Here is a 26,344-nt window from a genome sequence, read left to right as displayed (position 1 = left end):
GTAGTTCCAATTGTCTCTCAGTCAGTCTAGCCCATAGCTGATTAGATTCTTTTTAAAGTTGTTTTATTTTAAGGCAGAGTCTCACTCTGTAGCCCTGACTGTCTTGGAACTCTGTGTGTGGTCCTGGCTAGCCGTGAACTCACAGAAGTCAGCCTTCCCGACTGCCAAGTGCTGGAACTAAAGCCATGCACCACACTTGTCAATTTTGTTATTTTAAGGCAAAATAATAATATGTGTATTAGATTCAGCCAGTGTAATCGTTAAGCCAGATGAGAGATAAATTCTCGCTGTTTAGTACTTACATCCATTTTCGCAGAATTTTTGAAAGCTTCTTGCTTTGTTATGACAGTGTTGTCATAAATTATGTACTTACATTACTACTTAAAAATGCTATCTCATCTTTTATTAATCACTTACCGTTGTACACAGACATCTGGTTTTGTTTATCTCTGTTGGTTATGCATATCATTTATATAGTTGTCTTATTTTCATGTATTGACTGGTATGCTAGTATAATGTTCACTAAAGTACTGATGATTAAGATATCTTTGTGGAAAAACTCAGTATTTCAATGTATTATGTCTGCCTTAAGATTTTTGTACATTTTGTTTGGTCTTGGTTTTGTTTTGGTTTGGTTTTTTTTGAGACAAGGTTTCTCCATTTCACTCTTGTTTCTTTGTGTAGCTTTGTCTGTCCTAGAACTCTGTAGACCAGGCTGGCCTCAACTTTACAGAGACCCGCCTGCCTCTGTCTCCTCTAAGTGGTAGGATCAAAGACATACACGCCTCTATGCCAGCTGTTTTTGTATGTTATCTTTATCAAAGTAAACAATTTTTCTTTTCTTCCTAGTTTTATTTTCTGTATGTTTGTTTTTAGTGCTAGGGATTGATTCCAGCATCTTATCCATGCCAGGCAAGCACTCTGCCAATGAGGTACATCCCAGTCCTGTTCCTAGTTGTGTATCTGCTGAGACAACTTGTGATTTTTATCGTATGTGGTGTGCATATTCAGAGGCCAAAACAGAGCATTGATGTCTGTCTCTGTCACTCTCTGCAGCATTACCCTGAGATAGGAACTCAGTGAGCTGGAAGTTCACCATTTCAGCAAAACTGGCTCTCAGTTTGTCCCTACACTACATGCTGGGTTTACAAGCACACAACTATTCAGACCTGACTGTTTAAATATGGTGGTGGGTATTCTGATCAGTTCCCCATGAGCAAACACTCATACCCACTGAGCCATCTTCCCAGTTCCATTTTATTTTTTAAGAGAAGGATTATGACCGGGTGGTGGTTGTGCATGCCTTTAATCTCAGCACTCAGGAGGCAGAGCCAGGTGGATTTCTATGAGTCCGAGGCCAACCTGGCCTACAGAACGAGTTCCAGGCTCCAAAGCTACACAGAGAAACCCTGTCTCAAAAAACAAACAAGCAAACAAAAAGAGAAGGATGTTGGTTAATTTTTATTTTTCTAAGTATGTTGTTTGGAATTTAATCTTAAGTCAGAAGTTTTTCTATCATTTTATTCTAGGCAGCATACCTCTGCATTTGTTCCTTCTTCAGGACGAATTTACTCCTTTGGTCTTGGTGGTAATGGACAGTTGGGAACTGGTTCAACAAGCAACAGAAAAAGTCCTTTCACTGTAAAAGGAAATTGGTTTTCTTATAATGGGCAGTGTCCACAAGATATTGGTAAGTGTTAATGTATTGAACCTCTCTGCTACATATATTAAAACTCTTATTAAAATGTTGGTCTTCTGGGGCTGGAGAGATGGCTCACCAGTTAAGAGCACTGACTGCTCTTCTAGAGGTCTTGAGTTAATTCCCGACTCATAACTGTCTATAATAGGATCTAATAATGCCTTTTTCTGGCATGCAGGCATACATGCAGAGCACTCATACGTAAAATATAAATAAATAAAAATTTTAAAAAATGGCCAGGCGGTGGTGGCGCACACCTTTAATTCCAGCACTTGGGAGGCAGAGGCAGGCGGATCTCTGTGAGTTCAAGACCAGTCTGGTCTACAAGAGCTGGTTCCAGGACAGGCTCCAAAACCACGGAGAAACCCTGTCTCAAAAAGAAAAAAAAAAAAAAATTTAAAAAATGTTCATCTCCCATGTTTATAGGCACTCCAAAATAAAACATTGAATTACGGGTATGGTGGTAACAGTAAGAACATTGAGTTTAGTCTAGCCTGGGCTTATGGCAAGACCCAAAATACATGTGTAACGAGTCTTTTTCTGTCCCACCAGCCAGCTCCCAAATAATGGCACAGAGACTTCTTATTAATTATGAAAGCTCTGCCTAAAGCTTATGCTTGTTCCTAACTAGCTCTTATAACTTAAATTAACCCATTTATATTTAGTATACGTTCTGTAACGTCGTGTTACCTCTCCTCCATCTTACACCTCTTGTTTCCTCTCAGTGTATCCTGTGTGCCTAGATTCTTCATCCTCTTCCTTTCTCTCTCCTGAAATCCTGCCTATAGGGCTGTTACAGAGAAACCCTGTCTCGACAAACAAACAAACAAAAAAGTTGTGCATTTCTGTTTATGATGTTTACTTACTCACCTGGACATGAATTTTGTCACCTTTCACACCATAGATTTTAAGGTCTCTTTACATTGAAGTGGTAAAAGAAATGGAGTTTTACTTCATTTTTGTTTTTATAGTTACTTTTGGTTTTATTGTTGCCAGGTGTAGCCCATTCTGAACTCCATAGTGAATGACAAGCCCATGCTGGTTTTGACACAGCATCATATAGTACTTGCCTATAAAGGCTTATCCAGCAATGTCATTGTTAATACACTGTTGCAAAAAGTTAGGGACAACTCAGGTGTCTGACAACAGGTGAATAGGAGATATCATAAAATTGAATTTATCCCTCCTTCCAGTTTTGTTAAGAGAGGTGTCACTATTTAGGTGAAGCTCAACTCACAGATCAATCTGCCTGCCTTTGCATCCCAAGTGTTGGGATGCAATTTGTTTTCTTTTGAAGCTAAAGATTAAACCCAGGGCTTTGTCAGTGTTAGCTAAGAAGGAGTCTACTATGAGTTACAGTTTGTGACTTTTGAGAAATCTTTTCTGAACTCTTGTAATCAGTTTTGTCTAAGCCAGATGAAATTTGCCTTCCTGTAGTTAGAGAGATGGTTCAACAAGTAAGAGCACTTGGTGCTCTTCCAGAGGACACAGTTTCAGTTCCCAGCACTCATCATGTCTGGCACTCTTAACTCCAACTTTAGGAAGCCTCATGGCCTTCTTCTGGTCTTCACATGCACACAGCACACACGCTCGCTCACATATACATACTATACGTACACATGCACATAAATAAAAATTAAAATAGAAATATTTTAAATAGTATTCTACATTTTGATTTTTTTAAATTGAGGATTTTTTTTAAACATATGTTTTACTAGTTACAAGGGAGTTATCAAGGAAATTAAGATAGTTTTCCTTTCCTTGAAAAAAGCTAATATTTCTTTAGCAGCTACGAGTAGTGGTGTGGAGATTAGAGGACAACTTTGGAAAGTCATTTTTTCTCTACCTGAAAGCTTCTGATGATTTTTCTGTTTCTACCTCCCATTTCAATGTAGGAGTGCTAGGGTTACAGATGTGATCACTGCATCTGAGTTTCTTTGTTCTTTTTTGTTTTTTCAAGACGGGTCCTCTGTGTACCCCTGACTGTCCTTGAGCTAGCTCTTTCCCTGCCTCCCTCCCTCCCATCTGTTTGAAGAGGGGGTGTAGCCCTGACTGTCCTGGATCTCACTCTGTAGACCAGGTTGGCCTCAAGCTTAGAGATTCACCTGCTTTTACTGAGTGCTAGGATCAAAAGTGTGTGCCACACCTAGCTGCATCTGGGTTTCTTTTAAACAGTGGTTTTAAACCTTGGTCATCACACTTGCAAAACTTTTAACTGCTGAACCAGCTCTCCAGCCCCTAGCTTAATTTTTATTGATGAATATCTGTCACCTATATCAGTGGTCCTAATTTTCCTAATGTTGTGATCCCCCCCGTCATTAAATTATTTTGTTGCTATTTCATAACTCTGATTTTTGCTATTGCTAGGAATTGTAATGCAAATATCTGTGGGGTTTTTTTTTAAAGATTTATTTATTTATTAAGTATACAGTGTTCTGTCTGCATGTGTGCCTACAGACCAGAAAAGGGTACCAGACCTCATTACAGATGGTTGTGAGCCACCATGTGGTTGCTGGGAATTGAACTCAGGACCTCTGGAAGAGCAGTCAGTGCTCTTAACCTCTGAGCCATCTCTCCAGCCCATTTCTGTGTTTTTCAATAGTCTTAAGTGATCCCTGTAAAAAGGTCATTTGACCCTCAAATGGATTGTGACTCAACAAATTGAGAAATCATTGTTTTAGACAGTCAATGGAGATAGTTATGCATTATGAAGTATTTACTCAAAATTGCTTAAATGTTCCCATGTTCTTTTTAGAAATGAATTTCTGTTTGCTGTTTGAGGTATAGTCTTGATATGTCACCCAAGCTGTATCAGATGAGCAGTTCTCTTTCTGCTCACCAAATTCTGAGATCTCAAGCCTTTTATTTAATTACCTAATTAAATAAAATAAAATTTTATTTTATTTTCTTCTAACCTATCTTTTATAACAATTATTCTAGTTTTATATTGTTTAAGCCGAAATGTGAAATACAGACTAGAAAACAGTTTTGTGCATGGCTACAGATCAGAAGAAGATCTTAGGAATTGCCAAATGATGCTTAGGCTTCTTGGGGTTATTTCATGTTCATCATTTGCTCAGTCTCATTCCAGGTAGTCCGATCATTCCAAGCCATTTCATGTTATGGAGTCCCGAGAAACCTAGTTAAATGATCAAGACAATTCTTATTGCAAATTTAATGTTCTGGAAAATATAAGTCTTGGAATCTAATGTTTTACTTTTTTTTTAAATTGTAGATACTGAAGACTATTTCTGTGTCAAAAGAATTTTCTCAGGTGGCGATCAAAGCTTTTCACATTATTCTAGTCCTCAGGTACTAATATAATTAATTATATAAGTAATCAGTTAGCTTCAAATAAGTTGGTGTAAATTTAGAAACTACCTTCCTCTTTAATATATTAGAGATTATTATCTTAATATTTTTTCTTCAAGTCTACAAAAGAATTTTTTTCCCCTAAGCTATCTCCTGTTTCTGTTTTGGGTATTTAGGAGATATTGACTACTATTTTTAACAGAAATAAATAAACAAAAATGTTGGCTCTTAATTTTGTGTTGTGATATCTCTTCCTCTGACTGATCTCATTAATTGTAACGTAGAGCTGCGGCCCAGCAGATGACTTCAGATGCCCTGACCCTTCAAAGCAGATCTGGACAATAAATGAAGCTCTGATTCAGAAGTGGCTCAGCTACCCTTCTGGAAGGTTTCCTGTGGAGATAGCCAAGTATGGGAGACATTTTACTCACATATACCTGTGCATTAGAGCAGTATTTGTGGAGAATTTCCTTTCCTTTTTCTTTTTTACTTTCTTTTTATTCTATGTGTCTTTTACATTATGCATCTTGATCCCATTCATTTCCCATCTGCTCACATCCTCCTTCCGCCCTTGATCCCATTCATTTCCCATCTGCTCACATCCTCCTTCCGCCCTTGATCCCATTCATTTCCCATCTGCTCACATCCTCCTTCCGCCCTTGATCCCATTCATTCCCCATCTGCTCACATCCTCCTTCCGCCCTTGATCCCATTCATTCCCCATCTGCTCACATCCTCCTTCCGCCCTTGATCCCATTCATTCCCCATCTGCTCACATCCTCCTTCCGCCCTTGATCCCATTCATTCCCCATCTGCTCACATCCTCCTTCCGCCCTTGATCCCATTCATTTCCCATCTGCTCACATCCTCCTTCCGCCCTTGATCCCATTCATTCCCCATCTGCTCACATCCTCCTTCCGCCCTTGATCCCATTCATTCCCCATCTGCTCACATCCTCCTTCCGCCCTTGATCCCATTCATTCCCCATCTGCTCACATCCTCCTTCCGCCCTTGATCCCATTCATTTCCCATCTGCTCACATCCTCCTTCCGCCCTTGATCCCATTCATTCCCCATCTGCTCACATCCTCCTTCCGCCCTGATCCCATCCCCATCTGCTCACATCCTCCTTCCGCCCTTGATCCCATTCATTCCCCATCTGCTCACATCCTCCTTCCGCCCTTGCACTCTTCCCCAAGAATTTTCATTTAAATATTTCCTTGACTGTCGTTCTCTGCGTGATTTGTATATAAAAGTTTGAGGACTTAAGCTTCCATAGGGGGTATTTTAAAGATCTTATTTAAAAGCTTCAGTTTTGTTTTGTTTTAAGATTTATTTATTATGTATACAATATTTCTCCTGTATACCTCTATGCCAGAAGAGGGCACCAGACCTCATTACAGATGGTGTGAGCCACCATGTGGTTGCTGAGAATTGAACTCAGGACCTCTGGAAGAACAGCCAGTGTGCTCAACCTCTGAGCCATCTCTCCAGCCCCAAAGCTTCAGTTTTTTCGTACATGTGAAACTAATTGATATAGTGTGGAACAGAGCTATTTTTAAATTCCATTTAAAGTGCATTCCTTTGTTTCCTTAATACTTTCTTTGTTTTTTTTGGTTGTTATTTTTTAATTAATATTTATGTATTTTGCTTATGTGTGTGGGTGCACATGTGCTGTTGTACATATGTGGCTGTCAGAGGACAACTTGGAGAAGTGAGTTCTCTTCCACTTAACTAAAAATTATTTTAAGATTGTCCCATGCTTGGGAATCAGAGGCAGGTGATTCTCTGAGTTCAGAACTAACATGGTCTTCATAGCAAATTCCAGACCAACCAAGGCTACATAATCCTAGGTAGGTCGGAAGGATGAATGTATTTCCTTGGATTTAGTCTTTTGTGTTTGGGTGTGTGCACAGATGTTTGCACTCACTTGTTTCCATGGACATGTGGAAGTGTGAGTCTATGTTAAGTGTTCTCCCCATCACTCACCGCTTTAGCTTTTGAAGCACAACCTGGGGCTCGTAGGCTGGCTGTTTAGTCAGCTCTAGGATCCCCTTGTCCCTACCCTTCCGCCATCACCACCACTGAAGTTACAGGCACATGCCACACCTGTTTTTTTTATGTGGGTATCAGGGAATCAGAGGTCATGTCTTTATGTGACAGACAGACACTTTACAAACTAAAGATGAATGAATGTATTTAAGTTTGAGTCAGACAGTTAATAACTTTATCAAGTATTATATATCCTATCTACAGTGATTTACATAGTTCTGGTTATTTTAGTTGAGAAGTGAGAGAAGTACTTTGTAACATTAAATATTTGTGTGCATTTGTGTAGGTACATGTTTATGTGTTTATGTATGCAGGTACATGTTTGGGAATATGTGTAGAGGCCATGGGTCAACACTGAAAATCTTCCTCAGTTCTCCCTTTTTTTGAGGCCAGGTCCTTTACTGACCCTTAAAATTGCTATGATTAGGCTAGATTCAGTAGTTGCTGGGCCTTAGGGACTCTTCTGCTTCCCCAGCTCGGCAAACATAGGTGATCAAGCTTATGCCCTCTTGCTTATACAACAGCAATTACTAAGTCATTTCTATCATTATTATTTTTTTTAAAATGGGACAGTCTTGCCTCATTTGGCCTCAAGCTGTAGATTCTCCTGCCTCTGCTTCCCAAATGATCAGATTCTGCCCACGTGCCACTGTGCCTAGGTCTAAATTGTCATTTCAATTTTTATTAAAAACGAAAGATAGTTACATGTCTCATTTATTTTATTTTTAGTGAGATAGATGGAACATTTTCTTCATCTGGCTGCCTAAATGGAAGTTTTTTAGCTACTAGGTAAGTGGCAATTCCTTCATTGCCTGAACCTTTTTGAAATGTATTAAATTGTATAATATATTAAAGAATTGAGGAATTAGTATATACTTGTAGAAATCTATATATTGAAATGAAAATATTAATATTTTAATCGTTAGTTTTTCTGTTTTTAAAAATGAATTCTTGGACAACTTGACACTTGGATATAATTATGTTTTGACGCTGTAACCCCTCTTTGCCCTCTTACCTCCTTCTCACTCTTGTTAACCCTTCTTCCCAACAAGTTCCCTGTCTACCTTCACGTCCTCTGTTGTGGGCTCGTGCGATGTCCACTGAGTTTATTAGGAGTCGTTTGCATGAGCACGGATGGAGGTTTATTCATTGCAGCCTGGGAACAAACAGCCAAGTGGCTCTAACACCGAGGAAAATGACCTTCTCTCCCTTTTTTCTCTTTTAGCAATGATGATCACTATAGAACAGGTCCCAAATTTTCAGGGGTTGATATGAATGCTGCTAGACTCCTATTCCACAAACTAATACAACCTGACCATCCTCAGATATCTCAGCAGGTTTGTTTTTACGTGATTGTATATATTTACTTTATTTAGCTGCTGGATTTTTACATGTTGTTTTTACAGAGATTTTATGTCTCTAAACAAATTATCCTTGTGTTTCATAGACTGACATACTTTGTGATTTTAAAAAAAGTTTTTTAATTTTAAAGTATTTGTAATTTAGATGTTAAAGATACATTAGTCTTTTGAGATGTTTGTAGCAGACTCTGAATGTTTAATATTACTGTTCAGTTAAGTCTTTTAATAGCTATAGTAGCCTTATGGTAGATAGTTTAAGTTGATATTACACTAAGGATTTTTGAAATTTCTTAGCAGTGCCTAGGCAGTAGTTGTCACTCTGCTCCAGAATAACCATTGACATCTGCTGTCCTTTTTGTTTTAGTCAGCATTTCTTGTAGTGCTGGATCTTCTTTTCTCTTGTTATGTGTGTAACATGCATATGTTCCTTTGTGAAGTGCATTCATTTTAAATGAAGTAGGTTTTGCTTTTCGTCAAAATATAGGTGGCAGCTAGTTTGGAAAAGAATCTTATACCTAAACTGACTAGCTCCTTACCTGATGTTGAAGCATTGAGGTTTTATCTAACTCTACCAGAATGTCCCTTGATGAGTGACTCCAACAATTTCACAACAATAGCAATTCCCTTTGGTACAGCTCTTGTGAACCTAGAAAAGGCACCACTGAAAGTACTTGGTAAGAATTTTAGTATTTTTTTCTTCTGAAATGTTTTCTTTTTAAATGAAAATGAGTTCTCTTGTTTGTTGCCTTGTTTATTTGACATCATTCTACATGGAAAAGATTTTTCTATTTTATTGGCTTTTTTCCTGGGTATTTGATTCTGATCATTGGAATTGCTGAAGGCGAATCATGTTAAATATAGAATTTAATTCAGTATAACACAGACAGAGCATTAAGAACAATTAAAACCTGTATTTTCCCCCATCTCCTTGAATGATCTTGCTGATAAAGAACTGGAAGAGCCATTGAAACTGAACAACATTGGTTTTAAGTCATTCTTGAGTCTCGATATCAACCCTTTTCCTCTTAGTTCCTTCCTTTGCTAATTTCCATTTGTTTAATTTTGTATTTCTGCTTTTATGCACAAGATTCCTGAATTTGCAGTTCAGTCTCTGTTTTTCTCTGGGTTTTGGTCTAACTTTGCTCACCTTAATTCTTGTAATGGTGTGGATTCATCTCTAACTCCTGGCCTTTATACTTGGTATGGGTAATCTAGTGTGTTTTTGCTAAGAGTGTGCGCTAGGTATGTGGAACTGAAATATACTGAAGTATAAAGTCACCATAAGCACTTAAAGGCTGAGAGGTAAGGCTGAGGTGAGTGGAAGAATCAGTGAGTGAGGGATAGAATGCTGGGGCCTGAAGGAGTGAGCCCGTGTGGAAAAGTAAGGCCACTTCAGAAGGCTGTGCATTCCTCTTGCTTCATCTCATAGGCTCTTGGTGTTTGTACTTAGAAACTATTAGTAATAACATGAATAAGGCAGTATAGGACAACTTTACATTAAATTCCTGCTTCTGATTTCCCAGAGTTCCTTGGATTTTTAAAGTTGTTACTTCATAATATTTCAGTTTTCTATATTAAATTGAATAATAAAACCTGGAATTTTAAATATTTGAACAATACTATTTTAAAGTGTATTTTGTTTAAAAATAATTCTGATTTCAGTAACATTTTAATAACTGGTTTTGATATTAGCTGTGGTGATTTCTAATTGCAATTTATGAATTTAAATAGAATTTAGGATACCGAGAATGTGAATTCAGTAGGTCTTTCATACTTTATATTTACTTTTAAGAGATTTTAAGAACATTATCCTTTATCTTGGTAGTAAGGAAAGTTATCTATAAGCCCTAGAGATGTTATATAAGTCATTGTTATATTCATCTTCCTGAAATGTTCAAAGGGTTAAGAACCACTGCTCTAAAAGAAAAGTTAGTATGTTTTTTTTTTAATTCTGATTTTTTTTTTATTCATTTTATTTGCATGTTCACCCTTTAATAACAGAAAACTGGTGGTCAGTACTTGAACCTCCACTATTCCTCAAGATAGTAGAACTTTTTAAGGAAGTTGTGGTACATCTTTTGAAACTCTACAAGATCGGCATTCCCCCTTCTGAAAGAAGAATTTTCAACAGTTTTCTTCATACTGCATTAAAGGTTTTAGAAATATTACATAGGGTATGTCCATTAGTCCTTTATTCTCCTCTACCCATTCCTACTAACAGCTTGTAATGTTCATTTTAACATTAATATTAGAATGGCATAAAAGATACATATTAAAGAAATTTGGAAGTTATTTATAATTTCTCATAATTCCTTTACAAGTAATATGTTTGTACTTTGTAGCTTTGGATTTACTTGAGTTTGTTAGGCATCTGTAGCCTACATTGGGCAGAACAATAGCATCTTAATGAATTAGAATTCTTACCCTTTTTTGTAAGTAACCTAATGTGTTAATTTAATGATACATTGTTTTTAGTTATAAGGAGTTGTCATATACATACAAGTGACTGGGCCCTTGTAATTACAAACATTTAAAATTCTATTTTTTTGGTGTCAGGTACTAATGGCCTCAATCAAAGTAGAAAGTTTCATTTGAAACAATTGACTAATTTGAAAATGAAACCATATATAATTCATTAATTTGCCTATTGTTCTTTCCTGCCCTTTTTCCCAGTGTAAGAAATAGTACACTTTACACTGTAGAAGTGCAAAGTTACATGAAGAAATAGAGTCTCAGCTGTCTCATTAAAGATGGATTTGAGTCATCCCTGACAGTTGGTAGGTATATCTCTGTTATGCCATTTGGTATTCTTGAGTTGCTACTTAGATGAGACATGACCTAAGGGAGAAGCACGTGTTCATAGCCCATAATAGACTGAAAACTCCATATGAATATAGTTTCTTTTCCATAACAACTTCTTTACACTTTCAGATTCTCCTTGCTCAGTACTAAAGTAAACTATAAAGGGGACAAAGGTGATAGGTCCTTGTTCTTTGTATCAAAGAACCCCTGTGGATCATTTATTTACCTTTGCTTTGTTTTGTTTTGTTTTGTTTTTTTAAGTGAAGCTCCTGGGTGTTTCGCAACTACTTAACTTGATGAACTTTTCTTTTTCCTTTTTTAGTATGCCCATGACTTTTAGGGAGTTACTTCTGTTCTCATTGTTACAATTAAAGTGGTGATAGCAATTTCTTTCCTAGGAAAACAGGTCATTCATTTCCCAGAACAAGACTTTCTTGCAGCATATCAGGGCCTGAGTATGCAGCATACTGCATTATGAAGATCTTGTAAAATCATAGCATGGGTCTCTACCTTTCTGTATGCTTTTTGCTTAGGATTCAAGCGATTAATTGATTGTTTTTCTTTCCATGATATTTTCTCTAATATTTCATGAACCGTCCTTCTTCAGCTGGACTATATTTCTACATGATTACTCTTTTTGTATCCATTATCTGCTTATCTTTATTCCTCTTAATACTGGTTTTCTTTAGCCCTGTCTTTTATCTCAAGAGAAAGGGATACCTGTATTCCACTAGTCTGGAAACTGAAGCAGGACAATCAGCACAATTCCAGGCCGTTGTGAACTGCAGAGAGCAACTTTGTCTCAAAGAAAGAGGGTAGGGAGGAAGGAACTTTTATAATCCCAATTTGGACTTTCCAGTTCAAAGCCACAGTCTCTACTGAGAGCCCTATTAAGAGTCCATCTGCACCATTTTTAACATAAAAGTTTCAGACAGTACTTCAAAGATTTTATGTCCCTTTTTTGTTTGTTTTTGTTTTCTCTGTGTCCCTGAATTAAACTGTACGTGCTAGGCAGATGCTTTACTTGAGCTACAGTCTAAGTCTTAGGTTTTGGGGTATAGCCTCAGCTGGATTTAAACTCATGATCCTCCTGCCTCAGCCTCCTGTATGCTGGGATTTTAGTATTATCTACCAAGTGTAGCTCCAGAGATGATTTTGATGAAACCATCCAGATACTAGATCCACCTTCTTACTAGTTCAAGGTTGGTATGGGGGTGGAATCTTGTATTTATTGTTTGCCAACAGTATCCAGCATTATTAGCCTCTTTATATAATACATGTGAGCACGTTACTCGATTTTTAAAAGATTTTTAAAAATATACTTGTATAGATGGTTTTTGTCCTTTTTTATAAATTAAGACACAAAAAGATAAAAAGAACAACAAACCAAAGAAATCTTAATTTTGCCAGGTAGTAGTGGCAAATGCCTACTTGGGCGGCAGAGGCAGGTGAATCTCTGATTTCGAGGGCAGCCTGGTCTACAGAGAGAGTTCCAAAACAGCCAAGGCTACACAGAGAAACCCTGTCTCAGAAAACCAAAGAAAGAAACTGGAAAACAGCTCAGTATTAATTTAGTAAGTTATAGAGTTGAAAGAGAAGTTCCCATCTGCTTCTCAAGGCCCTACTATTTTTATTCCACATTAATGAGTGTGTTACCGTATACTTAGGGGCTGGAAGATGACTTAAAATTAAGCATATATTGCTCTTCCAGAGAACCCACACATCAAACTCAACCTTCTGCAACTCTACGTGCAAGGGATTCGTTCTAACACACCAAGCCTCTTGTGCATCTGTACTTGAGTACGCACACATGCTTGGAGTGGGCTTTACTTTATTATGCCTTTAGGTATCGAGATTCAAACTGTAGAGTACATTATGTATACTGTCTTGTGTTTAGGCTGCTTCGTGTGTTATTTATGTGTGTGTATATATGTGCAGAGCTGAGGACTGGGCTCAGGGCTGCTTTACTCCTGCTGTGTAGGTCCTCTGTTCATTGAGTATGCTTCTTTGTCCACCTCAGTGCCATTCCTGACTGGAATCAATGCAACACATTTTAACCTCTTTGGTTCTGTTCCCTATAATTGTGATTTTGAACAAGATTTTCTCTATCATATGCAGATTAATAATTACTAATAAAATACCACCCTGATAGTTTTTTAAGATTAATGTTTTTAAATACTTATTTTTGTATGTATATGTGTGTTGAATGTATGCTAATGAGCATGTACCATGGTGCACATGAGGAACTCAGAGGACAACTTGTGGGAGTCAGTTCTCTCCTCCATGTGGGTCCCAGGTATTGAATGCTGGTTCTCAGGCTTGGTGACAAGTGCCATTACCTCCTAAGCTGTTTTGCTGGTCCTAAGGTATATAATTTTTAAGCTGTTATATATTCTGATGGCAGAGATTTCATTGTCACACTGTTTGGATGCGAAGAAATCACTACCTTTGACTTACTGGGTTAGACAGAAATTGGGTTCTCATTTGAAAGCATACACACATGTAAATTAATTTAAAAAGATTTTAAAGACACTATGTTAGTTATTCCTTCTCTCTGCTCAGTGATTAAGAATTAAGGGAAGTTTCCTCAGTTTGCTCCTTGACCCACCTAAGTTAGGAGCAGATTTAGGACCAAGAAAAATATATTTTGTGTTCACTGTTCATTTCAGGATGTGCTTGTTCCTCCCATATGTCATGTCCTTTGGAAAACTTTGTAAGTTGAAAATATTTCCAGTGTTCTGAATGGCATCATGAGGAAAATACCTTTGGCACCTGCTGTCAGGAATGGATCTATAATGAGATAAATAAGTTTATTGGGTAGTAATTGGGTTGGTTTTTGAGTTCTTACACAGTACATTGTAGCAATACCAGTGTGCCAAAAGAAAATGACTTGCTTGGTCTGTCTAGTTTTGTTGCTATGTATTGTACTGGTTTTCACACATGGGGTGGGGGCATGGAACCCTCAAACTGATGAATGGATAGAACGTATATTTATTCATCATAGTCACTCCTTAACCAAAATACTAAATTATAATGAGAAATCAAAGCATTGTGACCAGAATTTAGATTTTATTTTGAACATTTTTTAGTAAAAATTATATACGGATTTTTTTAACTTACCTGTGATTTCTGTGTTTTCTTTTGCAAATATTTATTGAGTGCCTACTGTATGCTTGTTATTATACTAGATGGTAGGGATTTAGTGATAGGAAATTATGTGATTTCCACCTTTGAGCTGGTAAACTAGAAAGATATATGTACAGATAAGTGAATATTTATGATATAGCATAAATGCTAGAAAAGGGAAAATATACTAACTGAAGGATTAAGAGCTTCTTAGAGAAAAAGTAGCTTTGTAAGATAGCTTGTAAGTGTGCATACACCATTCAGAAAGGTAGGTGTATGTGTGTTTTATGTATAAATTTGTAGGCATGTCTTTTGGATAATTCTTCTGATCCAGGCACAGTGAGCACACGTTTAATTCCAAAGCTTGGAATGCAAAGGCAGGTGGATTTCTTCAAGTCTGAGGCCAACCAAGTTGGTCTACTTAGTGAGTTTCAGGACAGCCAAGGTTGTGTAGAAAGATTTTTGCCTTAAAAAAACAAACCAATCAAAACCCTTCAATACCCAATATTTTTATTTACTTTTAATGGATTTGTTTATTTTATTGTTTTATGTGTATGAGTATTGTCTCTGTGTGCGTGCACACGCATCCATAGACGTCAGAAGATAGTATTGGATTCTTTGGAACTGCAACTACAGTGTGCAGTGACCACCATGTGGGTGCTGCAACCCTGCTCTTCTGCAAGAGAAACAAATGCTCATAACTCCTAAGCCATCTCTCCAGTACAGTTTATTTTAAATGCTATAGTACCTATTTTCTCTTTAGTTATTAAATCATTATGTTTGAATTAACTACTAGTTATAGTTCCCCCAAGTCAACATTTCACTGATTTTAAATTTTTATTATTTTGTTGTTATTTCTATTGATAAATGTTCATACCTTAAAAACAAAAAAGTATGTGTACCTATGTCTGTGTGCACTTGAATGCAGTGCCCATGCAGTCCAGAAGAGGGCATTGGACTTACAGATATTTGTGAGCACTCAGATGTTAGGGTCTGTGATCCAGCCTTGTGTCTCCTGGAAGAGCAGTGTGTACTCTTACCTGCTGAGCCATCTCTCCAGAACCTCTATGTCTTACATTTACAAAATAGTTCAGATTTCAAACAGTGTGTGGGGAGAGGGAGGAAACTGAGTTATTTTTTTAATATTATAAAAGTATTTATATTCTACTAAAATGCTTCTTTTAAAGAATAATCGGATCTGAATTATTTTCAACAAGAGACATTAAATTTAGACTGAAAAATGTGATTAAAATATGATGTGAAAAAATATGATATGAGCTAGGTGTGGTGGTGCACACCTTTTTTTAAAAAAAATATTTATTATGTATACAATATTCTGTCTGTGTGTTCAAGCCAGAAAAGGGCACCAGACCTCATTACAGATGGTTGTGAGCCGTCATGTGGTTGCCGGGAATTGAACTCAGGACCTTTGGAAGAGCAAGCAATACTCTTAACCACTGAGCCATCTCTCCAGCCCCTGGTGCACACCTTTAATCCCAGCACTCAGGAGGCAGAGGCAGGTGGATCTCAGTGAGTTCGAGGCCAGCCTGTTCTGCAGAGTGAGTTCCAGGACAGCCAGGACTGTTACACAGAGAAGCCCTGTCTCCGGGGAGGAGTGGGGGGAGGGTTGTTTTTATACTTAAAAATATGAGTATCTGAGGAAAAAGCTGTTGTAGAATTTTTGTGTGCAGGTGTGATGCTGCATGTGTTTTTAGTAAAGACTGCAGCTGCTAATGCCATAAAACTATTACTGTTAGAAGTCTGTAGGGCAGGACGCAACAGCTTCTTCTGTAAAAGTCTGGGCAGTATTTATCACTTTGCATCTCCGTTATTAAATAGGCCTTTGTTCTGTAATAACAGCTTCACTCTGGTTGCTTTTCCCAGATGAGAACATTGGGGAAAAAATGCGCAGGGAATGGTGGCACAGACCTTTAGTCCCAGCCCTCCAGAAGTAGAAAGAGGCAGACCTTTAGAGTTTGAGACCAGCCTGGTCTGCATAACTAGTTTTAAAGAAGCCATACCTACACAGTGAGACTCTGTTTCCCTCCACCCCACCCCAAAGAAACAGGAAAAGAGCTCAGAATGTTTTTAATCAGTAAAATAAAGGGATTAAAAACATGACTTTGAAAATAAAAGCAGTACTGTTTTTGCAAGATTATTGAATGAAATAATGTGCACCATTAGGTCTAATCATGGTTCTTATTGAAACATACAGTTTGAACTGGTTTTAAGGCAAAAGTGTGCAGTTAAGATTTCTGATCTTGTTCTTTGTAGAAGTGGTATGCAGTGTTTGTTCTAATTTTCCTTCAAAGCAAAAATTTGGAATCTGGAAATTGTTTCTCATTACTAAAAGTTAACAGTGGCTGTTCATTACAGCACATCCCTCTGAAGGTGCAGTGGCTAGAGATGGTTTGTGTCAAAGTCTCATTGGAAGCTGAACTATATGCATATCTTTGCACCTTTTCTTTGTCTTGTCTTTTCATTCCTCTTGTGGAGGTTTGTTATTGCTTTAAAATATTGAAATTGTCCAGTTAGATCTATACATCCAATTGATGATCTTCTCTCTTTTCCTTCTGCTTTCTCAGAAGTTTAGGTTTATTAGGAATAGATGTTGATTCATTAATAGATTGACTTTTGTTTTGTGACATGGTCCCACTACAGCCCTGGCTAGTCCAGAACTCAGACCAGGGTTCAACTCAATGGATGTTCTTTTTGTTTAGAGTACCAGACATGGACCGCCATAACATGCTATTTAAATGATTTCTTTTCCATTTATTTTGTGTACATGAAGAAGCGCAGCACACATGTGAGGAGCAGAGGACAGATTGCAGGAGTCAGTTCTTTTCTTTTCTTATAGATCCCAAGGATCAACTCCTGTGACCAGTCAGGCTTTGGAGGCAAGAGTTCTGACCAGTTGAGCCAACTGGCCTTCCCAAGAAAAGGGTTACTATTTGTTGGGGTATTTTGTTTTTTGAGACTGGGTCTCACTGTGAAGCTCTAGCTCTGGATGACCTGGAACTTCTCTCAGAGATCCCTGCCTTTTTCTCCTGAATGTTGGGATTAAAAGCATCATCATGCTCGATCAAGAAAAGATTTTAATGTAGATTTACTCACTGTGTTGAAAGAGGAGCCATTAATAAAGTTGCTTTTATTGTTTCCCATAGAAAGTTAGTGTTGTTTAATGTGTGTTGAATTAACTATTACCATCGCTTTTAGTATTTTTCTTTAAAGAAAACAATTCTCAATTATATCGTTCTTTCCATTGCACTAACTAACTTATTTGGCTTTTTTTTTTGTTTTGACATGTGGTCTTAGTAGTCCCTTTTGGCTTCCCCTCACTAGGGATTTAAGACACTAGGATAGCTTTAAAAGTCTGAACCTCCTGCCTCTACCTCCTGAGTGCTGTGACCTTTTGTACCTAGCTCTTCTTACTTTAGAATTTGCAAAGACCTGATGTCAAACTTCTCGTCCTCCCCAACTCCTACTTTCTGCTGTACCAAGAATGTCTTCTCTCAGCACCAGGGAGGCAGAAGCAGGTGGATCTCTGTAAGTTTGAAGCCAGCCTGGTCTACAGAGTGAGTTCCTGGACAGCCAGGACTGTTTCACAGGGAAATCCTGTCTCGAAAAAACAAAACCAAAAAAGAGTGTCTTCTGACTTATAGGTGATACTGCTGGCTTTTTGTTGTTGTTGTTCACCAGATTTGAAGTATTGAAAAAAAAATTTAACTTTGTCCGTTTGGCTGCCATGGCCTCTGCATGTCCTATGAGCGGGAAATTGGTATCTTGTTGATATTCTCCTTTTTTACCACTAGTCTCTCATTTCTCTTTATATTATTGAGCTAACAGAATAATTTTCAAAATTTCACTGATTTTTTTTAACCTGTTGGCTTCAAATTATTTCCTCATTGGTCTTGTCATTTCCTCAATGAAGCACTCCAAACTGTGTTACACAGTGCTAAGCATTCTTTGGAATCTCAGGGAAGGCAGTTTCCAAGTAAGCTGGCTCAGTTTCTTGGAGCTGTGTCTTTTGTCCAGTTTTGTTTCCTATGTCTTTCATTCTTGTTGGACCAGCTGTTAAAGCCAGGATATATAATTTTTTTCCCTCCTTTATTTAACCCATGCTTCTTTGCCTACAAGTTTAGACTCGCCTTTCTCAAGCTTCTTGTTTTTGTTTTGTTTTCCCCCAAGATGGTTTCTCTGTTTAGTCTGGCTGTCCTGGAATTCATTCTGTGGATCAGGCTGGCTTTCAACTGCTGGGTTTAAAGGTGTGCACCACCACCACCCAGCCTTTTTTTTTTTTTAAATCTTTACACTTGTGAGTTTTATGAATGTGTATCTGTAATGTAATAAGCCCAGAATCTTCTGCATGCTAAGCCAGCCTCTACACTGTGCTATATGCCTGATCTCTTCCCTCTTCAGTTTTTAACTATTTTCATGAATACTGAACATTGTAAGACAAGTATAATGAATACCTATATTCCCATCTTAGATTTATCAATTGTTAGCCTGTTGTTCTTTATCTTAGTGTGTGTACATTTTTATAAAACATTTGTGACTATACCACATGTCACACTTTTTAATTTTTATTTTATGTATATAGGTGTGTTCTCTACATGTTTGTGTACCATGTACATAGACATATGCATGCATGCCTGGTGCTTTCTGAGGCCAGAAGAGGGCATTTAGATCTCCTGGAACTGGAGATTGTTAGGTTCCCTGTGGGTACTGGGAGCACAACCCAGGTCCCCCAGCAGGATCTGCAAATGCTGAGCCATCTGTGTCACCCCATGCATATATCAGTCCTCGGCATTCCAGTTCTGAGTAGACAAGTGGTTTTCTACAGAATAGTAATATTATTTCTAGCATTTATAGCAGGATGTTCTTTAAGGCACTGTTTTTGTTTTTGTTTTTGTTTTTTTTTTGGTGGAGAGGGGGTTGAAACAGGGTTTGCAGAATCCAATTAAATTTTGTTACAGTCTGTGATCATAGTCTTTCTCTTGGTTTATCTAGGTCTCTTTGTTCTTTTAATGTTTTACCATTTTCATAGGTCTTATGTATCCTTGAAAAAAATCCCCCTAGGCAGCTAGAGAGATAACTTAGTGGCTAAAAGCACTTGTTGCTCTTGAGGAGAATCAGGTTCAATTCCTAGCACCCAAGTGTTCAGTTCTAGCATTCACAACCATTTGTTGTAATTCGGTTCTAGCGGATCCAACACCCTCTTCTGGTCCAGACAAACATGTAGGCAAAATACTCATGTGCATAAAGTAATCATTTTTTAAAAAGTGTTCCTCAATATTTTATATTTTTAATTGTGTATAATTTGAATGTTTCCTTTTCAGAGCTTTCTTGGTAGAGAAATTGAGTTGAAAATTTTAAGTATTGAACTTTTACTCCATGATTTTGGCAAATTATTAGCTCTGATAATTCTCTTATAGGAGTCCTTAGAAGTTTGTACTGTACCTCTCTGTGACTGTCATTTAGTTTAATTCTGTTACTGAAAGAAAACATTATTTATGGTTAAAAAATTTGTCATTGTGTGGTGGCGCACGCCTTTAATCCCAGCACTCGGGAGGCAGAGGCAGGCAGATCCCTGTGAGTTTGAGGCCAGCCTGGTCTACAAGAGCTAGTTCCAGGACAGGAACTAAAAGCTACAGAGAAACCCTGTCTCGAAAATAAAAAAAAAAAAAAAATTGTCATTGTTACTGTGAGGAGGAGGGTGACTTTGTAAGCTTCTTTACCTGGCAGTCTCTAGTTATGTATGTGGGAGGTGCTGCGGCTATCATTGCATGGTCAGAAGACTTCCACCACATGGGTTCCAGAAACTCAAACCAGACCTGCCATAGTAGCAGGCTCCTTTATCCCTAAACCATCTCACAGGACCTAGCCCTTCCCCCTTTTCTTCACTGTAGAACCCTTCATTCTTTTCCCTCCTTAATTTCTATTTCCTTGGTTTTTGAAGAATTGTGGTGCGTGTTGTGAAAGTTCCACAATTGAGGATTTTTGTGATCGTGTCCTTGTGTGATCGTGATGCTTGACTGTCCTTTGTATTTTCTGCAAACCAGAATTTAGATTCTAAGACTTGATTCAGTTCGGGTTAGTGCGCTTGATAAAAAGGTGTGGGCTTGTTGCATTGCATCAGCAGATGGCACTGTCCCAGGATTGGTTGCGGTGATGCTCTTCACTAGGGATGACCTTTGCTTGTGTACTTGATTATCTCTCAAGTGAGTCTGCAGCCTTGTTTTGTCTGTCTGTTTTTCACCGTAGCCAGACACCACCTTTTATAATCAGGGTCTGGAGAGATTGCTCGGTGCCTAAGAACACTTACTACTCTATTAAGGGACTTGAGTTCAGTTCCCAGCATCCATGTCAGGTGTTCTCCATTGCCTTTTACTCCAGCTTCAGGGGATCTGACCCCTTCTTCTGGCCTCTAAAGGTACTCCACATGTGTAGTGTACAGTCATATAAACAAAAATGAAAGTAAAAGAATAATTAAAAGTCTTGTCTAATCAGATATTAAATAGTATAGCATTTATCAGGTATTAGCTATTACTGTTCAGGTCTTGTTTGTCATCTTGAAGTCCATAAAGTTTCTGATTTATACATTTTATAGTGTGTTTGGTTGTAAAGGTATTTTTTTTCTAGACTTTGGGGTACTGAACACAGGTAGATATCACATCCTATAAATATTTTGTCTCCCATAGCACCTGATAAGGATTTTGCATATATAGTAGGCACTCAGTAATTGTATTTTTCCCCATAGAAAATTAGCTAAAGAAATCTCCAAAGCCTTTTTTTCTATTTAAGAGCTGTTTACTCTCTGCTTTAAGTACTGTCTAAATTTAATGTTAATTACACTTCTTTTTTCTTTTTTAGGTAAATGAGAAAACAGGACACCTTATACAATACGACAAATTCTATATACATGAAGTACAAGAATTGATAGACATAAGAAATGATTATATCAACTGGGTCCAACAGCAAGCCTATGGAGTGGTACGTCTCTACACTTGGAGATTGAACTTAGGCGCCATTTGTTACAATACAAAAGAAGCATTTTGGAAGCAAATAAGTATTTTCATAGCTTTTACTCCAAGTAGTTATTTTAAAATAATGCATTGTGCCGGGCGGTGGTGGCGCACGCCTTTAATCCCAGCACTCGGGAGGCAGAGGCAGGCGGATCTCTGTGAGTTCGAGACCAGCCTGGTCTACAGAGCTAGTTCCAGGACAGGCTCCAAAACCACAGAGAAACCCTGTCTCGAAAAACCAAAAAAAAAAAAAAAAAAAAAAAATGCATTGTATATAGGAGATATTCTCTCAACACCAAACCAACAGGACAGATAGTATTTTTCTTGAGCAAATGCAGGGTGGCGTGGACTTTGAACTCATCTTATTTTCTTTAAGGTCGCCTCTTTTCTAATATTCAGCATAGTAGATACTGGATCTCTTAGCTATGCTATAAGATGTTTGCTTCAGAAGCAGAAGAGAGTTCTGGGACCGCTGAGGTTTTTTTTAATTTCAGATTGTTAATATTGTCCACTTATGGATGAGCTTCTTTGCGTGACTGAAGGTCTTTAGTAACCAGATACTTACTGTCCCACGAGAACCAAACACAGTGGCATACACCTGTCGTCTCAGCGCTCCACTTGCTGAGGCAGTGAGCTCTGGGCCAGCCTAATGGAAAAGTAATACCATCTGTAGACAACCTAGTTAAGATAACAACTCTTCTGTCTTTCAATATTTGCATGAAATTTGGTAGTCTCGTTATCCACACATGTCTTAGTGCAAAGCTGTGATGATTTCAGACTAAATCTGTTAAGGAACTATTTTGTTGTTCACCGTTTTCTGATAAGAATGAGGTAATTGAGGGCTATAATTTTTTTAGTGTTTTTCGTTTTGTTTTACTTCTCATTCTTTCTGATCTATAATATAGTTCCTGTCTCCATTTACACGTGAATGTGAAATCATTGCAGAAAGCTGGTCTCTTTTCCCTTTTTGGAAGACAGCCCTGCTTGGCCTGGAACCTGCTATGTTGACCAGGCTAGCCTTGAATTCAACAGAGATCATTTCCCTCTGCTTCCAGAGTTCTGGGATTAAACACTTATGCCACCACACCTAGCTCTTCCTTTTTTTTTTTTTTTTAATGATTTATTTAACTTTATGTTCATAGGTGTGAAGGTGTCAGATCTCATGGAACTGCATTTTCAGACAGTTGTGAGCTGCCATGTGGGTGCTGGGAACTGAACCCGGGTCCTCTGGAAGAGCAGTCAGTGCTCTTAACCGCTGAGCCATCTCTCCTTTGTTTTTAAAACAAAGAGAGTTCATCAAACTTTTGCATTTATGCAGAACTTTTAAGACTTTCTTGAAATCTTAAGAAATAAGATGCACATTTAGGTTTCTCTGTGTAACAGCCCTGACTGCACTGGAACTAGTCTGGTAGACCAGGCTGACCTCGAGCTCAGAGTTGTGTCCTGTCCTTGTTTGTCCACTCTCCCCCCCCCACCCTCAACGCCTCTGTCTTCTGAGTGCTGGGATTAAAGCTGTGCATCATCACCACCATCATTGCCAGTCTTAATGCTAAGTTGGGCATCATCTTCACACAGTTTTAGTAAAGTTTTAAAGACGATCCTAAAGATAGTCATGCTATTTTGTGGTGATGTGTACATTTGTATGCAAGTACAAGTATGTATATACATGTATGCCTGTATTTTTGTACTCATAAACATATGAATGCCAGTTTGGCTTATGTGGCCGGTTTGTTGTAAACTTTTCTGAAGATAAGTTCAGGCTAGATTCAACTTTGGAAAAGTTCTGCTTCAGCTTCCCTGTGTCATCATTGCAGCTTGTTTATAGTTCCCTACCAAGAGTTAATGGCTTAAGTGGTTAGAGCACTGGCTGCTCTTCCAGTGGACCTTAGTTCAGTTCCCAGCACCCATATAATGGCTCACAGCCATCTGTCACTCCAACTTCAGAGGATCCAATGTCCCTTTTTGCACTCATGTACACATACCCATACACAGACACTCACATACACACAGTTTAAAAATAGTAAAGTGCAGCCGGGCCATAGTGGTACATGCCTTTAATTCCAGCACTCAGGAGGCAGGCAGGTAGATCTCTGTGAGTTCAAGGCCAGCCCCGTCTACAGAGTGAGTTCCAGGGCAGTCAGAACTGTTTGTTACACAGAGAAACTCTGTCTTGAAAAAAACAAAATAATAATAATGTGCAATTTCAAAGTATTTTTATTATGTGTATTGGTGTTTTGCCTATGTGTGTATCTGGCCTTCACTTGTGTACCATGGTGAGGTCAGAAGATAGTGTTGGATCCTCAGGAACTAGAGTTGTGAACTACCCTGTGGGTGTTGGGAATTGAACCTGGTTCTCTGGAAGAACTCTTATCTGTTTAGCTATCTTTTCCTCTTCTTCCTTTTTCCCTTCCTTCTTTCCTTCCTTCCCCCCCCCCCCCCTTGTTATGGTGTGTGCCATTGAGCTGGCTCAGCAGGTAAAGGGATCTTGCTACCAAGCCTGATGACCTGGGACCCATGTGGTGGAAGAAAAGGGCTCTTACAGGTTGTCCTCTGATTTTCACTCGTGGCTATGGCATGTGTGCACTCCACCCACTCACGCCCACACAAATAAATGCTTTAAAAATAAAGCTCAAAGTTATGACCTCGGTATGGTAGGGCATATTTATAATACCAACACTCATTCAAAAAGTTGAGGCAAATGATCAGAAATTCATTCTGCTTTTTTCAAAAGAAAAGAAAGATCCATGTTAGTTTGTCAATTACATTGAGATTTAAGTTAAGTGGCTCTTTTGGGGGCTTGGGGTTTGTGGTCATTTATTTATTTGTTCATTTATTTATTTTGCTTTGTTATATATTTGTAAGTTATAAATCTTGTTCATTCAGTATTGTGCTGTGTGTCTAAATTTGTCCTAGGGAATTTAATTGAATAGTGATTGAACTAGCAACCTGGCATGCTCATTAGTATGATAGATGGGCAGGTGTGTAACATCAGGATAGACCAGCATTGGGAGGACACACTGATATTTAACTTCCTCAGGTAGGGAGTTCTTCTCAATTATCAAAGCATGTTAGAATTTAGCCACCTACAAATTGTAGGAAAACCACTTGTGACTGTCCTTATTTCTGATACACACTTGCCAAGTTGGGACGGGGTCTGCTCCACTCTGTCTCAGGTTCTATCATTTGTTCTTAATTTCATAGAACTTAGAGAGCTACCACACAACCAAATGTAGTTTGTTAAGAATACAAATTAAAATTGGTCAAGTGAAGGCACATCAGGAAGACTCTAGGAGAGGTGTCATTAGCATCTGTTCTTTTCTCATGGGAAAATCATAAATGGGTATGTGGCATTGATATTTGATAGTGCTCAGAGGATTGCTAAGCAATGAAGCTAACGTGTGCCCAGTGCTTTTATTGGGTGTCTGTCACTTATCACAATGTGGCTGTCTTTTTTGTTTTGTGTGTATGAGTGGATAGGGTGCCTGCAGAGGTCAGATTAGGGGTCATCAGATCCCCAGGATCTACATTAGAGACGGTAGTGAAACTCCATGTGGGTGCTGGGAACTGAACCTGGGTCCTCTGTAAGAGCACTAAATGCTCTTTACTGCTGAGCCATCTCTCCTCCATGCCTGAATATCCTAAGGGCAGAACTGATATCAGATGGTTGAAGTCTGCATCATAAATAATATTATTTACATTCTCAGCAGCTAAAAATCCGTGCCATTCCAAAGACATTCCAAAGTGTTCACTACAGTAGTCACCAGGTGTAAACTTAGTGGCACACTTTTGGAGATTCTTGTACTTAGAAGTCTAAATCCTGAGCATATGTGGAAGCACTCAGTAAGAAAGCATATAACTCTGTTGATAGCATGCTTGTCTAAGGTGTTAATAGCCCTGGGTTTGATACCCAACACCAAACAAAACTAGGCAAGGTAGCACATGTCTACAGTCCCAGGAGGCAGGAAGATCAGAGTTAAAGATCATCCTAAACTGCATGCTAAGTTCAAGACCAGCATGAGATACATGAGACCCTCCTAAAAAAAAAAGCTTGTACATTTATGGGCTGGGGATGTGACTCACTGTTCAAACTGGCTTGGTATGTGTAAAGCCCTGGGTTTAATCCCTGGAATTGGAAGGAAAACCGTATATATTCCTTTTCTATCCATTTAAGTAAGTTTTCACTATTTTTCCTTCATAAATCTGTATTTTTATAATTTAGCAACCCGTTGTTAGGTTCTGTGTTATGCTTTTTATTTTATGTTAATGTTTTCAAAAACACTAAGGGAGCTTGCAAGATGCCTCAGTGATTGGTAAAAGTACTTGCTGTGCAAACCCACAGTGCAAGGAAGAAAACCACCTATACAGCTGCCTCTTGACTCCCAAAGGCACACGTGTATTCTCTATCGTGCAATAATAACAATAAACAAAATAATGTAAGGACAGGCTGAGCGTGGTGATACTCAACTTGAATATAGGAGAGAGAGAGAGAGGCATCTGATCTCTTGAGTTCAAGGATTTCCTGGCTTACATAGTAAGTTTTATTCCAGCCAGAGCTATACAGAGAGACCGGTTCAAAAAGAAGTTTTAAGGGGGAAAAAAAAAAAAACCAACCACTTTAAGATACCTTATATCTTTATGGTTATCTGTCCCAAAACAATTTGTGGCGGTTTTCTTCTTATTTTGTTTCCATGCAATATTTTAATATACTAAACATTTTTACTTCATTGAGATCAGTCAAGTCTGAAAATATTTCTTCCATTTTCTAGGTAAAGAAACAGCCATTAAGATGTGTTAGGCTTAGAATTAGTTTGCTAGTCTACGTAAATTCTGCAAGTAGGAAACCTTACTTGCTGAATATAGATCTCACAATGTTCAAACGTATTAGTTTCATGATATAGAGAACCCCAAAGCTTAAGTTTATAGATACAGACACGGAAGTTGCTTGTAGGGTGGTGAACTTTTTTGTTG

The 26,344-nt window shown here is 38.2% G+C and overlaps 1 protein-coding gene across 5 annotated transcripts in view; it reads left to right on the top strand.

Moving 5' to 3' along the window:
- Herc4 (HECT and RLD domain containing E3 ubiquitin protein ligase 4) overlaps nucleotides 1-26,344 on the top strand; it is a 75,966-nt gene that overhangs the window by 32,602 nt on the left and 17,020 nt on the right. For all 5 annotated transcript variants that reach the window (XM_041656498.1, XM_041656497.1, XM_041656499.1 and 2 more), the window contains 8 exons: nucleotides 1,530-1,690; nucleotides 4,935-5,011; nucleotides 5,296-5,420; nucleotides 7,792-7,851; nucleotides 8,288-8,399; nucleotides 8,908-9,097; nucleotides 10,425-10,597; nucleotides 21,225-21,344. In XM_041656498.1, coding sequence (XP_041512432.1) covers nucleotides 1,530-1,690; nucleotides 4,935-5,011; nucleotides 5,296-5,420; nucleotides 7,792-7,851; nucleotides 8,288-8,399; nucleotides 8,908-9,097; nucleotides 10,425-10,597; nucleotides 21,225-21,344 — 1,018 coding nt within the window. The remainder of the gene's footprint in view (nucleotides 1-1,529; nucleotides 1,691-4,934; nucleotides 5,012-5,295; nucleotides 5,421-7,791; nucleotides 7,852-8,287; nucleotides 8,400-8,907; nucleotides 9,098-10,424; nucleotides 10,598-21,224; nucleotides 21,345-26,344) is intronic.

The sequence above is a fragment of the Microtus oregoni genome, unplaced genomic scaffold (genome assembly GCF_018167655.1).
Source record: "Microtus oregoni isolate MIOR12 unplaced genomic scaffold, Mior012 000007F_ref0000211, whole genome shotgun sequence".
NCBI classification, from domain to species: Eukaryota; Metazoa; Chordata; class Mammalia; order Rodentia; family Cricetidae; genus Microtus; species Microtus oregoni.
The sequence above is the reverse complement of the archived record's forward strand: the minus strand, read 5'-3'. Positions and strand labels throughout refer to the sequence as shown.